The sequence below is a fragment of the Stigmatopora nigra genome, chromosome 2, assembly GCF_051989575.1.
Source record: "Stigmatopora nigra isolate UIUO_SnigA chromosome 2, RoL_Snig_1.1, whole genome shotgun sequence".
In the NCBI taxonomy this organism is placed as follows: domain Eukaryota; kingdom Metazoa; phylum Chordata; class Actinopteri; order Syngnathiformes; family Syngnathidae; genus Stigmatopora; species Stigmatopora nigra.
In genome coordinates, this window is record NC_135509.1 from 8757398 (window position 1) to 8773761 (window position 16364).

The 16364-nt window shown below is 38.4% G+C and overlaps 3 protein-coding genes and 1 long non-coding RNA gene across 17 annotated transcripts in view; 1 reads left to right on the top strand and 3 right to left on the bottom strand.

The window, feature by feature from the left end:
- Window positions 1–2393: 2393 nt before the first annotated feature.
- Window positions 2394–7207, bottom strand: neto2b (neuropilin (NRP) and tolloid (TLL)-like 2b). Of its 5 annotated transcripts, none has more exons than XM_077712099.1 (12): window positions 7004–7206; window positions 6346–6402; window positions 6042–6200; window positions 5184–5432; window positions 5054–5101; window positions 4840–4988; window positions 4659–4760; window positions 4440–4566; window positions 4097–4210; window positions 3651–3781; window positions 3498–3593; window positions 2394–3202 (listed from the first exon to the last, which is right to left on the bottom strand). In XM_077712099.1, the coding sequence occupies exons 1-12, from the start codon at window positions 7011–7013 to the stop codon at window positions 2795–2797; spliced, it is 1650 nt and encodes a 549-aa protein (XP_077568225.1). In that variant the 5' UTR covers window positions 7014–7206; the 3' UTR covers window positions 2394–2794. The 5 variants fall into 5 exon arrangements, with proteins under 5 accessions (XP_077568225.1, XP_077568226.1, XP_077568227.1 ...); XM_077712100.1 differs by having other exon boundaries at window positions 3498–3590; window positions 7004–7202; XM_077712101.1 differs by having other exon boundaries at window positions 4861–4988; window positions 7004–7200.
- A 3404-nt stretch (window positions 7208–10611) lies between these two features.
- LOC144181498 (uncharacterized) lies at window positions 10612–11783 on the top strand. The gene is made up of 3 exons (XM_077710041.1): window positions 10612–10851; window positions 10926–11004; window positions 11168–11783. The coding sequence occupies exons 1-3, from the start codon at window positions 10748–10750 to the stop codon at window positions 11399–11401; spliced, it is 417 nt and encodes a 138-aa protein (XP_077566167.1). The 5' UTR covers window positions 10612–10747; the 3' UTR covers window positions 11402–11783.
- LOC144181506 (uncharacterized) lies at window positions 11438–13625 on the bottom strand. Its single transcript, XR_013324688.1, has 4 exons — window positions 13281–13625; window positions 12625–12932; window positions 11996–12223; window positions 11438–11853 (listed from the first exon to the last, which is right to left on the bottom strand). It is a non-coding gene; the product is annotated as an uncharacterized LOC144181506 (long non-coding RNA).
- Window positions 13626–14149: 524 nt separating this feature from the next.
- frmd4a (FERM domain containing 4A) overlaps window positions 14150–16364 on the bottom strand; it is a 78964-nt gene continuing 76749 nt past the window's right edge. For 8 of the 10 annotated variants that reach the window (XM_077736275.1, XM_077736251.1, XM_077736259.1 and 5 more), the window contains 2 exons: window positions 15974–16070; window positions 14150–15250 (listed from right to left, as the gene is read on the bottom strand). In XM_077736275.1, the coding sequence (XP_077592401.1) occupies window positions 15148–15250; window positions 15974–16070 (200 nt within the window). In that variant the 3' untranslated portion in view covers window positions 14150–15147. Of the gene's footprint in view, window positions 15251–15517; window positions 15590–15973; window positions 16071–16364 lie in introns of all 10 variants that reach the window. The other 2 variants (XM_077736231.1, XM_077736290.1) reach the window with 1 other exon arrangement.

Here is a 16364-nt window from a genome sequence, read left to right on the forward strand (position 1 = left end):
TAGTATGGCTTTTTTTCTTAAAAAACGACATAGTATAGTATGGCTTTTTTTCTTAAAAAACGACATAGTATAGTATGGCTTTTTTTCTTAAAAAACGACATAGTATAGTATGGCTTTTTTTCTTAAAAAACGACATAGTATAGTATGGCTTTTTTTCTTAAAAAACGACATAGTATAGTAAGGCTTTTTTTTTCTTAAAAAACGACATAGTATAGTAAGGCTTTTTTTTCTTAAAAAACGACATAGTATAGTATGGCTTTTTTTCTTAAAAAACGACATAGTATAGTATGGCTTTTTTTCTTAAAAAACGACATAGTATAGTATGGCTTTTTTTCTTAAAAACGACATAGTATAGTATGGCTTTTTTTCTTAAAAAACGACATAGTATAGTATGGCTTTTTTTCTTAAAAAACGACATAGTATAGTATGGCTTTTTTTCTTTAAAAACGACATAGTATAGTATGGCTTTTTTTCTTAAAAAACGACATAGTATAGTATGGCTTTTTTTTAAAAACGACATAGTATAGTATGGCTTTTTTTCTTAAAAAACGACATAGTATAGTATGGCTTTTTTCTTAAAAAACGACATAGTATAGTATGGCTTTTTTTCTTAAAAAACGACATAGTATAGTATGGCTTTTTTTTAAAAACGACATAGTATAGTATGGCTTTTTTTCTTAAAAAAACGACATAGTATAGTATGGCTTTTTTTCTTAAAAAAACGACATAGTATTGTATGGCTTTTTTTCTTAAAAAAACGACATAGTATAGTATGGCTTTTTTTCTTAAAAAACGACATAGTATAGTATGGCTTTTTTTTAAAAACGACATAGTATAGTATGGCTTTTTTTTAAAAACGACATAGTATAGTATGGCTTTTTTCTTAAAAAACGACATAGTATAGTATGGCTTTTTTTCTTAAAAAACGACATAGTATAGTATGGCTTTTTTTCTTAAAAAACGACATAGTATAGTATGGCTTTTTTTCTTAAAAAACGACATAGTATAGTAAGGCTTTTTTTTTCTTAAAAAACGACATAGTATAGTAAGGCTTTTTTTTTCTTAAAAAACGACATAGTATAGTATGGCTTTTTTTCTTAAAAAACGACATAGTATAGTATGGCTTTTTTTCTTTAAAAACGACATAGTATAGTATGGCTTTTTTTCTTAAAAAACGACATAGTATAGTATGGCTTTTTTTCTTAAAAAACGACATAGTATAGTATGGCTTTTTTTCTTAAAAAACGACATAGTATAGTATGGCTTTTTTCTTAAAAAACGACATAGTATAGTATGGCTTTTTTTCTTAAAAAACGACATAGTATAGTATGGCTTTTTTTCTTAAAAAAACGACATAGTATAGTATGGCTTTTTTTCTTAAAAAAACGACATAGTATAGTATGGCTTTTTTTCTTAAAAAAACGACATAGTATAGTATGGCTTTTTTTCTTAAAAAACGACATAGTATAGTATGGCTTTTTTTTAAAAACGACATAGTATAGTATGGCTTTTTTTTAAAAACGACATAGTATAGTATGGCTTTTTTTCTTAAAAAACGACATAGTATAGTATGGCTTTTTTTCTTAAAAAACGACATAGTATAGTATGGCTTTTTTTCTTAAGAAACGACATAGTATAGTATGGCTTTTTTTCTTAAGAAACGACATAGTATAGTATGGCTTTTTTTCTTAAAAAACGACATAGTATAGTATGGCTTTTCTTCTTAAAAAACGACATAGTATAGTATGGCTTTTTTTTAAAAACGACATAGTATAGTATGGCTTTTTTTCTTAAAAAACGACATAGTATAGTATGGCTTTTTTTCTTAAAAAACGACATAGTATAGTATGGCTTTTTTTCTTAAAAAACGACATAGTATAGTATGGCTTTTTTTCTTAAAAAACGACATAGTATAGTATGGCTTTTTTTCTTAAAAAACGACATAGTATAGTATGGCTTTTTTTCTTAAAAAACGACATAGTATAGTATGGCTTTTTTTCTTAAAAAACGACATAGTATAGTATGGCTTTTTTTCTTAAAAAACGACATAGTATAGTATGGCTTTTTTTCTTTAAAAACGACATAGTATAGTATGGCTTTTTTTCTTAAAAAACGACATAGTATAGTATGGCTTTTTTTCTTAAGAAACGACATAGTATAGTATGGCTTTTTTTCTTAAAAAACGACATAGTATAGTATGGCTTTTTTTCTTAAAAAACGACATAGTATAGTAAGGCTTTTTATCGCCAAAAATGACATAGTATAGTAAGGCTGTTTTCTTAAAAAAACGACACAGTATAGTAAGGCTATTTTAAATAAAAAAAAAATGATCATGTAGAGTAAGGCTATTTTTTTCAAACAAGTATTTTTTCATTTAAAAAAAAATAAAGACCATGCATAGAAAGATTTTTATTTGAATGTATTTTGATTACTTAATGTCTACTACATTAACATCTATTATTCTGCCTTCAGGGGACTCTGTAGCGTTAGACATTCATTTGTTACATACAGGATTTGTACACTTTTTTTCCTGAGTGAATGAGCTCAGATCCAGTATGAACATTTCCAAATTCGATTTCGATGATGTCGCAGACAATCTGATTTTCAACCATATATAAATTAACTCAGGTGGGACATGAAAAATATAGCGTTAGACTTGTCACACAATTAAGAAAAAAAATAGAATCTAAATCAGAGTTTGACCTGCAAGTGGAATATAGCCTTGATAGCCCTGATTTCGCAGTTGTAATAAGTAACAAAATGAAATGAATTGTCATCTTAACTCATAATTCCATTACAAGTCCATAGATAAAGATCTTTGCTGAGCCATGGCATAGCGGCTTCTCCTGCTGGCCGGCTCGTGTAGGTAAATATCGTAACCGGAGACGTGGATTGTGTCAGGATCATCCTCCACGACGCGGCACTGTCGCTCGGGCAAGAGTTGGTGTTCGCAGAGAGCCACGGCGGCTTTGACGCTGGGCCAACTTTTCTTGCGTGGGGAAAGCGGGACCCCGCGGTGCTCGCCTGGAATGGCCTCCGAAGAGCTGCGGCGCACATCCGTCCCGCCTTTGATGGAGTTGAGTGAGGCCCGAGAGCCGCAGTGATGCTCGTGGACGCAGCGGGAACCGAAGGACGACGACCTCCTCAGGGCGTGCAAGGACTCCAGCTCCTCGGATAGACCTCCCAATTCTCCCGACAGCTTCTGGAAGGCAATTGTAAAAAATGGTCTTTTTGAAGAGTTATACCTTTTAACAAAAAAATCTTAACCCATGTCGAGATCCAATAATAGTACAAAGGTTAATATATGCACATTTAAACAACGTTTTAATATTCTTTTACATTGATTTTCTCTGTTTTTAGTGCAAACAAATTTTAGTCCAAATCTGCTTAGGCACAGGATTCAGAATATGAAAAATAATCATTTCAAACAATGTACAGTATTTGTGGTATACCGTAAAACGCAAAGACATTTAAAAAAATAGACATGTCTACTTTACCTTTTCTCTGAGAGTCAGTAGTTCATAATGCGGGGGCTCAAGCACCGAGCGAAAGTTGTCGCGCTGGAACAAATGATTCTTGCGTACCAACACCTGCTGAGCCAACAAGCATCACTTTTTGAACGGCAAGAGAAAAGCGACTCGGGTCATTACCTTCTTGCGTGGCTGCTTGATCTGCACTAAGATAGAGATGACCAAGAGGAGCAGAACCACAGCGGTAGATACGCAGATCACGGTGCTATGAGTCCTGGTCATGTGCTGGAAGATTCCTTTCTGCTTCTTCTCTACAGCACAAAAAACATACCACTGAAAAAATGTTTTCTAGAGATGCTTCACTTCCTTCCTGTAGATCAGGAGTGAGCAAACCTTTTGGCCCGGGGATTAGAGTTAGGGTTAGGGTGTTTAAATACAAAAGGGTTCTGGGTTCCTGGAAGCCTGGAAGCCTAGAAGCCTAGAAGCCTAGAAGCTGTTAGGGTTAGGGTGTTTAAATACAAAAGGGTTCTGGGTTCCTAGCCTAGAAGCCGGTTAGGGTTAGGGTAACTGGGTTCTGGGGGGAAACCGGAAAGTAAAAAAATACCATAAAGAGAATAAGGCATTACCTTTGCAGTTGCCTTCGTCCCAGGGGAAAACACAGTTTTGAATACCGTTGCACACCAGAGAATTGTTGATGCACATGTTGCTGTGACAGAAAAATGTGCGGCCAACGCACGGAGCTGCAAAAAAATACAGAAATGCGTTACAAATAGTACAACGAGACAAGTGAAAATCTTTTCAAAGTAAAACAACCCTGTGATTTGCTCAAAAATAACTAGCCTAAATAGAAAAAAAAAACACAAAGGACATCAGGGAAGTTGAAATGTTAACTTCATTAAAAAAAAAGAAAACTGCAGGTAACAAACCCAATTGAAAGACGATAAAGATCTAAAATGTGACTGATCTCACGGTCAGCGAAGGAGGTGAACAACATCCGAAAGCGACTCAGGCGGCTGCTCTCGTCCGCCCACATCCTGATCACGCCCACGCCCGTATCCAGCATGATGTCGTTGGCCACCGTGCTGCAAAACTTGGCCTGCAAAAAAAATCCAAGCGGTTATTTTCGGGATTTCCCACATCCGCTTCAGGCAAATTAATTGGACTCATCCAATTGAGCCCGTCAACGACCTTCAGATCCTCGATGGCATTGCTCCCATCATAAACGGCCACAAAGTTCTTCTTGCACTCATTGGAGTTCTCCATCTGGTACTCCAAGAACCTTAGGTAAATCTACACCGCGGAATGAAAAAAATGGACAAACTTGGGTTCATGATCCATCGCACATCCACTTTGAACATTCTTTCATTACATTAACAATCTGAACGGGGACCTTGTTGTCCTTGGGGGCGCGTACGGTCCAGATGCAGTCCACGGCCTGGTCGGCTTTGACGTTGTACTCTTCCTCCACTTGGCTGGATCGGATCAGGCCATCGGCCCCGGACAGCTCGAACTGGCAGTCTGGAGAAGTTCTGAGTCTCAGAGTGGTGTTTTCGCCCGAGGAGAAGAAGTTGAGAAGAGGCTACCTGGTATGGGGTTTAAGAGTCCTCCCACGTGCAGGTGGAACTCCGGGTCTTTGGACGGAAAGGCGGCAGCGCACAAGTCTTTTGAGAAATGGTATAAAACCGACACGGCGTCTCGTGGAGGAGGAGCTACCTGGCGTGAAGCTGTAGCGAACCCGGAAGCCGATTCCTTCCAGCTCTTCGTCGCTGTAGAAGCGGATCCACATGAATCGTCCGCTGGATAGGACCAGGCCAGGACACGAGGCGCCGCAGAAGCGATTGATGAGCGGCGAGAAACTGAAGGGCCCGTCGCGCACCTCGATGTGGTCGAAGCGGCACTCGAAGGACGCCTCGATGTAGAAAGACTTGTCGAATAACAGCTCGATCCTTTGGCGGGGGAGTGCTGAGGGGTGGGAAGGGGCACACTAAAATAATATCTGGCCATTTGGCAGATGGACCACTTGGATCCGACAAATGTAAAGGAAAAGTTTATCGGACAGTGTCTACCATTGGCAAACAAGTAATAGCATATAGATGGATTTAAAAGTCAAAATAAATATAAAAACAGCGCTAAACATGTTTTTACAGTAATCCCTCGATTATCGCGGTTAATGTAGACCAGACATGGACGTGATAAACGAAAAACCACCAACCCAGAAGATTGTCTTTTCATTGGTGAACCTATCGAAAAAAATAACTTAATAAATTGGTGGCTTCCGCTTGGGAGTATCAGCATGGATTTTCACATTTTTAAGCACTTTAAAATTAAATGTTTTTAAAAAATTAACTTGAGTGCTGAGTTTTAGTAGCAAGCAGAGAACAGGGGAGTGGCTTCCGCTTCCGAGTTTGAGCATGATTTTCACATGAAGTTTTTAAAAAAAATTTAATTAAAAAAAAACCCGGATGTAGTGAAGCTGTGATATTCGAGGGATTACTGTACTGTACTCTGTTCTTTTTACGTCACCTCCAGTGATTAAAGAAAGAAAATTCAGTGAAAATGTACTATTTTTACCTTCCAGTACATACAGGCACTCCTTATTGGGCGGGTAAGTGTCGGGGTAGTCGGGGGAGCTGAAGCTGCCGCCTTCTGCATTTCGGATCCAGTTTCCGCAATGACGAGAACGAGAAGGTTTGGCAGATGGATTCAGTCCTCTGGATGTGGCGCCGCCATCTGTGCAACAAAACCATGTCTTTAAGGTGGGAAATTGGCAGCATGTTTGGGGACATTGTGGTGAAAAGAAGACTCAGTAAGGAAAAAAAAGCCAGTACATGTACCAGGGACGGGTTTATTCTGAAAATGGGCATTTTTCTCCTACCTGGTGTCTTTTGAGCGCGAGCAAATCCCTCCTCAATGAAAAGGAGAAGTATCCAGACTGCAAAGGACAGACGGTCGGGCGGAGACAGCATACGAGGACAACAAGAGAATAAAAGGAAAGACAGACAGTGCTTAAAAGGATTGGTGGACGTCCACTTGTTGCTGGAGGAAAAAATAAACACAAAACTAGCGCCATCTGCGAGCTACAATCACATTCCAACATTTGTTTTTCTTCTAATTGGCGTCTGTTTTTTATTTTTTTTTATGCTCAATCAATTTTATTCATATATAAAATGTATTCATTCATAAAAAAATATATATAATGGATAAAAAAGAAGAAATTGCCCAAAACGGGCATAACAGCTTTTGGTCTATTTTTTTTTTTGTTAAAGTCTCTATATGTACGCTGAAATGATTGAAAAGTAGTACATTTAATAATCCAAATTTTCTGTGAGAAAAATGCTTATAGAAAAAGAAAAAAAAGATTTAGTTTGACAGCCCCCAAATTTCTTCTATCAATGCAATTCTTTTAAATTGAGCAGGTTTACCCTTCACCAGTTAACATCTCAGCAAACAATGACTTTATGCATATAAGTTTACCAGGGAACTAATAGTCAAATCACGAATTTTATCCCCCCAAAAAAGAACATTTTACTCACCCGTGTTCATCCTGTCATTCAGTTTCTACTTTACAACCGGAGAAGGAACTGCCATGCTTATATCGACGTTGTTGAAACATGAAAAAAAAGACGATTTCTTCTAATAATCCACGATGCCTGCAGACTGTCGAGATAACGAGTCAGCACATCAGTTAGAAGGAGGAGGAGGAGGAGGAGGAAGAAGATCCCACAAGAGGGGTTTAAAATGGGAGGGGGAGGGAGATCACTTGCACATGTGCAATGACTGGATTTTTCAAAAGCAACAACAAACATACATTAAAGCACGTGTCAAAGTGGGGCCCGGGGGCCAAATCTGGCCCACCGCACCATTTTGTGTGGCCCGGGAAAGTAAATCATGAGTGCCGACTTTCTGTTTTAAAAATTTAATTGAAATGAAGAGTATAGCTGTATATTAAATTTCCTGATTTTCCCACTTTTAAATTAATCATTGTAATTTTGTAATACATTTTTTGGTGTTTTTAGTTCAAAAATAGTTAAAAATAAAATAAATTAAATAGTAAAGTCTACAAATATATTTTAAAAAAGCTAAAATAAACATTGTTTTAGATCTATAAAAAAAAAACTGAATCTCCAGGGATTTCTATCCAGTTCTTTTAATCCATTTACAAAAAGAAAAATATAAATAATATATCTAAAATGGTCCGGCCCACGTGAAATCAAGTTGACGTTAAAAAGGCCCGCGAACCAACCCGAGTCTGACACCCCTGCATTAAAGTAACAATGATAACATGGAGAACAACAGGCTAAATAGGCATCAGTTAACATAGCGGTTTCCTAAAAAAATAACAACTTTACAGTCAAACTACGTGCTACTTATAGTCCAGAAAATACGGTACAGACAAAGAACTTTTATAAAATGAATTCTCACAAGGAGACAAGAGCCGTCGCCACGGCAACCAACAACACTGTCACGCCCGCTGGCTGGGTGTGACGCAATCGGGTACCTCGAAAGCAGACGCTGATGAATTAAGACAACACTAAAGTACAGGAATTTTGTAGTGATTATTATTAAAAACAGAGTATTAACATTTATCGGTGGGGAAAAAGAAACATGGCACAACAAAAATTATTAGCATTCATATTCGTTTTCCGTTTTAGTGTAGAATTTAAGTTTAAAGACTTCTTTGCTGAATGTTTACTCCATATTTTTTTTGCATTAATCCTCACGTTTTTTTACATAAGCATCAGCTTAAGTCTCCAAAGATGAACACAAACATTCCCGCGTTGATTTAGACATGAAATAGAGCTTAGCTTTAGACTTAATCTGTCTCACCAATAACCACGTTATGATTACATCATTTTAGCTTGGCTTCAAATGTGCATCACTATTCTAACTTCTTATTTTAAGACTTTTTTTCCCCCTGGACTTTCAGTTCTCGCAGGCAAGAACTTAACCAAGACATGAACAGCAAAAGTTTTATACGAAGGAAGAAAGGGCTTCCTGAATCAGTCGCCTGAGCGCCATATGGCCAATCACCAGCGTTTTAGGCACAGATGGCCAATGGCGGAGACACTTAATCAAAAAGGGGAGTTAAGCCCGAGACGACCAGCGGCGAGATTAGTCTGCTTGAAGAAGCCGCGAGTGTCGAGATTGTGTGACACTGACTCTTTTCTTTGACCTTTAGAGCGGCAACATGTCCGGTTCAACTCGGTTCACGCAACACTCATCATATTTTCAACAAATTGATGATTATTCTTAAGGCTCTGAGTCCTATGCTGAGGGCAGGGTGATCAATCACGTGGTGTCTTTAAAGTGTTGTTGAAAATGAGTTACAGTGGGGCCTCTACTTACAACATTCAGTAGTTGCAGAACTTGTTGAATGGGGCCTCTACTTACAAAAATTCTTGGTTCCAGAACTTGTTTTGTGGGGCCTCTACTTACAAACGTCATTGGTTGGGGCCTCTACTAATAAAATGCATTGGTTGGGGCCTCTACTTACAAAATTCCTTAGTTCCAGAACTTGTTTTGTGGGGCCTCTACTTACAAAATTCATTGGTTGGGGCCTCTACTTATAAAATGCATTGGTTGGGGCCTCTCTTTACATAATTCCTTGGTTCCAGAACTTGTTTTGTCGGGCCTCTACCTACAAAATTCATTGATTGGGGCCTCTACTTACAACATTCATTGGTTGGGGCCTCTACTTACAAAATTCCTTGGTTCCAGAACTTGTTTTGTGGGGGCTCTACTTACAAATTTCATTGGTTGGGGCCTCTACTAACAAAATTCATTGGTTGGGGCCTCTATTTGTAACCTAACCTGTTTTGTAACTTGTAATTTTTTTAAACTTGTATTTCTTTGCACACATTGGGTACTGTCTTTAAAGATCCAAACTTCTATCCGTCTTTGGGCCCCAAAGCTTTCACTCAGTCGGCCTTTAATTACGCCGCCAAAGCCCCTCGTGACAAGTGCTTATGCTTTGATTGCAAAGAGCAGCTTTGCATATTGGACTAAATTAAAGTGGGAACAAGTAAAAAGGTTGGAAACATTCACTGGGTACTATCGCCTACTTCAACTTTGTAATAAAAAAATGCAATTATACACATGTTTTAGTTCTTTAAAAAGGTGCTGAAAAACAAATTTTGCAATCAGCGTGTGCATGTTTTTTTTCTCATTTCATTGTTATTCCAGGGAATGCCCATTTGGCTAATATTTTTTTTTAGCTTTTCAGTCCTAGGCACACGTTGAAAGGGTGAGTAATTTTAATGAAATGTAAATGTTCTAAAAAATGAGAAGCCAAAGAGTTCTCTCATCCTTCTCCAGGCTTGCTGCCATTTTCACAGATCAGGCTGGACTAAGACGATTTCAGTTTTTTTTCAGAAGAAAAAGCCTATCCAATTTGTGGGTCAAACATGAATGAAAGGGGGAAAATGTCATTTAACTCACACTTTGTCACTTTCATGTCAAAATCATCTTTTGGGTTTTTTATCTTGTTTAAAAAAGTGACATGCATGACTGATTATTAAATTATGTTTTTTTCAACCCCTTTCATGGCACTCATTGAACTCCTATTTTATTTATATTAAGTTATTCAACTGTCTGTTAAGCTGCCAATTTTCTTACAGAGCTCTTAAATTTTAGCACATTTAATGATGTAAATAAATGTCCAAGTGACAGAAAGAGCAGGCCTTGCATGTTTGTAAGATATACAGACTTTGTAGTTTTAATTACACAGTATACAGTTACTACAGTGATTGAAACACCAGATTAAATCCAACCTCAAATGGAACTGACTTTATATTGCGCGGGGTCTTGATTCAGCCCACATCATTTTCTGTGGCCCCTGTGTGTAAAATTATGCAATTTCGACAATATATAAATATAATATATATAAATATATAAAAATATAAATATATAAAATATAAATATATAAAAATATATAATAAAAAAATATATGGAGAGATAGTTAAAGTTTACTGATTTAGCTGCAACTTGACAACAGTATTGCAACGGAAATAAAAACATTTTTTTTAAATGATAGTTAAATTATTTTGACAAGAGGTATCTATTCGATATTAACTGAATTGGAGCCTATTTCAAAGTATAGAAAACATTTGTCCCATAAGTGACACATAACATGCTGGGCGTAAGGGATATGACGTATTTCAAATGCGACATATACCAATGCCGTAAAACGCACCAGGTCTTACTGAAAAACACCAAGCAAAGCGCTAAACCAAGAAAGAATAAATGGTCTCATATAAACAACGGGTTTGGAAAACAATATGTCGGAGCGACGCCGCATTTTGCCGACTTGGATGTCCAAAAAAGACAAGGCGAAGGGAAAACCGACCCTGAAGACGACCAAGAAGCAAAAGAAAACAGCGCGGTTCGTCAATTAATCTAATTTCACGTTGGAATTCATCAAAACTCTAAGATTAATTGTTAACGTGGATTCTTTAGATCGGTTTTCTACTGCATGAACGAAAAAGAACTGCTTGAAGCGGCTGCTGCGTATCTTGGTACCGAAGCCGACCAGCAGGTGACGCCACTTCCTAGAGTTAGAGATATTATGATTCTGAATTGGTGGCCAGCCAATTACAGTCATAACAAACGTAACTACATGTACTCCACGAGTACTAAAGCACCTATCTTAGAAGCAAATTAAATGGATAAATTTGTTTCCTGATTGATATGCACTACAGGTTCAATCCAAGATGGAGAGCACTGTTGGAAAAAGAACTACCTCACCAAACCAGACGGGGAATCCTGTGACTTTAGAGAAGCCATGCGAAAATATCAACATCTCCAAAACAGATTTGAATGTTGCCGAGATGGCGACAGTAGCGTACGACGAGGATGCCGAGGGGGAGGAGAAAGCAGAAGACCAAGGTGGCGATGATGCCATGCGCCTTGTACGAGAAATCTTTTTCACCTGATGTGAACATGCCATACTAACACACCACACTTGCAAATGTGTTCCATTTGCTTTTTATTTTTAAATTAAAGCCAATGAAGTACAAGTGCAACAAACATGTTACTACAGGTATATCGGGACCTTTACATTTAAACTGCAGTCAGTGTAGGACAGAAACTACAAAGTAGTAACAGTTTATGTAGAGACTGGCAAAACATGTAGCATTCAGTTAGCATGTTGTGGTTTTAAATGTTTAAACGGTTAAAGACTGTTTTGCGTATGTCAATGCATTGCCAAATCTGCTACTTTTTTTCCTTACTCGAGTCAAGTTCTTATCTGCCAGATGAAATGAATATTTAACTGATTATGTATTTTAAATAAAATTAAAGACTTACATGTTGTGACATTGTGCCTTGTATAAATCCTTTGTCAGCTTCTGTTGTGTTCCTTTGGCAGTGGGAGTCAGGATAACATCTGGTGGGGTGAGAAAAAAAAACAGTTTTACTTTGCCCTTTAATTAAGTTTCTAAAAATTGATTTTCTCATTTCGAGCTAATATTAGCCAATATTAAGGCACTCTGACTTAATTTTTTTACACGTATAGTAAAAGTATTTACTTTTGAGATCCAAACAAGGAATTCTATGCCGTGTGGGGGATGACCGATTGAAGGCCGATTGACCGCTGGGCTCCAAGTGGGTCAATTCTAGCAGAGCGTGGCGGTGGGATGCCATAAAGCGGTCCGTGGCCTCGACAAGGGCTTTGTGCATGTCACATTTCTGACGACAGGAACGTAGGACGGATGCAAACGTGTGACTTGTCACACTCTCAAATGGCACCATACAACCTGAACAGGTGGAACAAACAGTAATGCCTGCATTCAGGATGGCTGTGTTTTTTTTTTGTCAATGGAATCGTGCGAGGGCATCAAGATTGATGCAATGTCCCCAGGTTGAGTAGATAGCCCACACCTCACAATGCCCCACCTTGAATTTTATCTAACTATGTATTCTCATTTACTTGACTTTATTTGTTGTAACCTTCCTCAAGGTCAATTTAACAAAAGTACAAACAAAAAGAAATAGGACTATCAGAATAGCAGCAAAAGAAAAGTAACATTATGAAATGGTCAGAACTCGGCATAATGTTGTTTGAAATGGCTCCTTTAAGCAATTCACCGATACATGATCTTTCAGATTAATAAACAAAATAGTTAGTAGTAGGAAGGTACAAATTAAGTATTCTTACCTGCACATCTTTCGTTGTGGGGGTATTTTTTGTCCCCTTTCTGACCTTGCTGTGGAAATTGTTTTGATGGACTTTGTCCGTCTTTGTCTCTCTCTAGTGGCTGTGCGTGGTGTTGCATAAGGAATCCAGTGCCGTTGCACGCTACACATGAGACAAATTGCCTGTTCTTTCTAAACTTTTCTTCTTCTGCAAGTGACCCTGGCGTTTTAGGGTGACTGTTGCCCTTTTCTCCCTCCTCCATGTTGACTAAGTTTGAGGGATCCAACATAGGAGATCTTAAGAGGTTCTGAGACAGGTGGTCGTCTCACCTGTTGATGATATAAAAATGCACCCCAATGGATCCAAAATAAATAAACGCGAGATTTATTTCACGACATAAATGACGATGCATCATGAAGTGATTTTGTCACCGTTATTTTTTAAAATATAGTGTAATCCATATTTTCTAGGGCGGGTTCAATAGTTTGTACTCCCATCGGGTACATTACTTATTAAAATGTTTACGTGTTTTTGGTTAGCTAGCAATAGCTCATTACGTCATCACTACGCGCCGTATAGGGCGTTTCAATCATACATATTCTATGAGATCGTATTAGTTATATTTTAGTATTTTACCCAAGTGTTTGAATATGTAACATAAGAGGGATGTTACTTACTGGTATACGACGAGATCCGGGGGCTAAAACTCTCGCACGGTCGTTGAAGCTAGATAACCTGTCGCCCACTTAGGACGCCATGGACCGTGCCAGGAGAAGCTGGCCTTGTCCGCCTGTATGGCAACGACGTCGCTTGATTGACTAAAAAATGAATGCTTGCGCCATGCATTTGCTTTCATTCATTCCCAAACGTCAATTTTCCCTTTTTAGTCACAGGGTTCCATCGATGGCACTAGACATCCAAGCCGATGGCAGCTATTTAGCCATCAATGAATCCTGGCACACCTTGTTCATCCATTTGAACGAGGTTCGTTCGCCCCTCCCACTAAAAATGAGTGACAGCCAAACGAGTTCAACATAAATAGGGGGCGGGGCAATAAAACGGACATCCGGAGGAAAGCAGGACTACAATATGTTAAAAATTAAAATGTTTTTTTTATTGACTAGCTGGTTCATGTGTCTATTGTTTGTTAACCATAATTAAATAAATTAAATTTAAGATGCAACAATGATCATGTCTTACTTTTGAAGTAATTTTATGAAATGCAAATTATCAGTATTAAATCAATGACTTAAAATCTGTTAAATTTCACTCGGAAATTGGCATAATTTTTGAAAATGTACGAATAAAATATCCTATAAAACTTTTCCTCCGAATCTCACTGCATCATTTTTTTGATTTACTATCTTTTCAATTGATGAGAAAAGATTGAATTTAAAAAAAATATTCAACACAGGCTGTCTTTGGCGTGCCAAAGTCACTCTCATAATGCATAAATTCCTATATAAAGACAAAATATTTGTTACATTTGTTTAGGATTAAGTTAAATCTCTTTGCAAAAAATAAAAAATAGAACAAAAGCCTTGCAAACATTCATCAATAATTTATTTGTGTTCATCTCCTGAACTGGCGTCTCTGAAAAAATCTCTCCCCACTTTTTCTGACACCACTCTTTTTGCAAAATGTAAAGTTACTATACAAATTTTGAATAGAAAAGAATAAATTAACTGTGGAATTCAGTTATCATTATTACTTATTATCAACTCCACATTTGTTTTCCTACAGCACATTAAATCATCTTGTTAACAGTTACATGCTCTAGTTGTGTTAAAATAAAATGTCTATGAGGGCGACGCTAATTGTGGAGCACCGGGAAAAACCATAAAAAAAAACCGAGTGAGAAGTAAAAATACCATAAAAGCCTGTTGAGTATTTTAAAAACAAGGTTTTGACGTCATCAAAACTACATTGTGGCTGGGAGTGGGCGGGGCCTGTGGTGCGGAATTTTCCATTGGGGTTTATATCATTTTTTTTTTTTTTTGGGGTGAGTAATCAACAATTCCTGTCAGGAAAAATCAGTGCCATTGACGGTGATAGATGTCCATCAATGCCAAGAAATGAGTTTAAAAATGGCGATTTATGGCTTCTCTTTGGGTGAGATTGTGCTTTTTGGAAGTGTTGCTAGTTTGCCAGGGTGCCGTTCCAAAAGCCACACGGATGTGACCAAGTCCAAACAAAACTGACGTTTGCTATTACCGTAATCCAGACAGTTTTGCTTCCTTTACTCGTCTGTCCAGCTCGAAGCAAGAGATTTTTTCATTCATTGATTTTTGTATCTGAAGAAATATCTGCTTGTTTGATAATAAATATGCATGGGGGCTGTATAAAAGACCAACGGAACACCCAACAGGCAGGCTTCTTAAGACCGGTGGCTCAAAACCAGCAGGAATCGGCAAATCTGAAACAGGACTGTGCTTTGTCGCTCTGGTTTGGCGTCCAATCGCACCCCTAATTAGGACGAGGGGATTAGGGGGGTAGTTTAGCGCCACACAGGGATCCGGCAGGGGGGGGACGTTTGGGAAAGTCTCAGACCAGGGTTCCGGGTTTGGCCTTGTCGCGTCTGCGCCACTGCACGTCCGCCAGGTCGGAACAGGAAGGGCCGCCGAGGAAGCAGCTGTCGCTGAACGACCTGCCAGAAGAACATTGACTGAATTTCAAGTGTTGTCATCTTCAATAAATCAATTGATTGCATGCTAAAAATAAAAAAGGTCTGTCATTTGCATCGGTGGTATTTTCCTTTTGCAAAGCGGTCGGGCTTTGCAATTGTTGGCCATGTGTCAGTCAGCCATAATAAAGCATGGGAGATTTTAGTGCACGATTCAAGAAGGAGACAGAAAGAGAGAGCTATGCTAGCTAGCATCTGGCAAGGAGGTGGTCTCTCGGCGGCTAGCTGTACCTCTAGACGCCAGAGCCGGGTCGCAGAGGAGACTGACAGACGTCCTCGGTGGGAGAGCTGTCTGCTGTGCCTCTATAGCAGGAGAAGGCAGACACACAGAGAGACACGGAAGGAAGAAAGGAAGGAAGGATGGTGTGTTAGTGGAGGAGAGAGAAAGCCACGCCGGCACAGGAGGAAAGTTAGCCAGCAGCCAAGCCTCGAAGAGTGAATGCCGCTCGCTCTGCAGCTTTTAACGTGCCAAATTGAAAACCGGCAATTTAAATGTAGGAAAGATTTGAAGGGAAATTCAAGCCCTGGAATTTTCTTGCACGCTTGATGAATTTATTTGCAGACTGGCACGTGGAGGAGCCATATCATATTCTTTTCATGTCAATAAAAAGAATTCAAATAGATTTTTTTTATAAGATTTTAGGCTTTTTAAAGGCTTGATTTGACTGTTTAAGGTCGGTGTCTTACCCGCTTTGCCAGTTGAGGATGTGCTGTGGGCTGCATGGGGGCGTGGTCGACGGCTCGCCGGATGGCGTCATGCTCCTCTGGCTATGAGGGGACGAGGCTGAGGGGCCAGAAAAAACAACATTTGTTATGTAACAACTCAAACACTACTTGAATCTCCATTTCTCTTTAACATAATAGATATATTATTGAAGAGATTATTTGTTGTTGTCGCTGTGAGACGTCCAAATCACTTTGAATCGAATGGTCGTTCAGATTGGACGTCTCACGGCGTCCAAGTTCATCCCGCTTCAAATCATTTGGATTTTAAAAATAAAAAATGACTTCTCAATGCACTGTTGAATAAATAATCATAACAAATGTCAGCTTGAACAATTAACTCCCTGGATCTGGC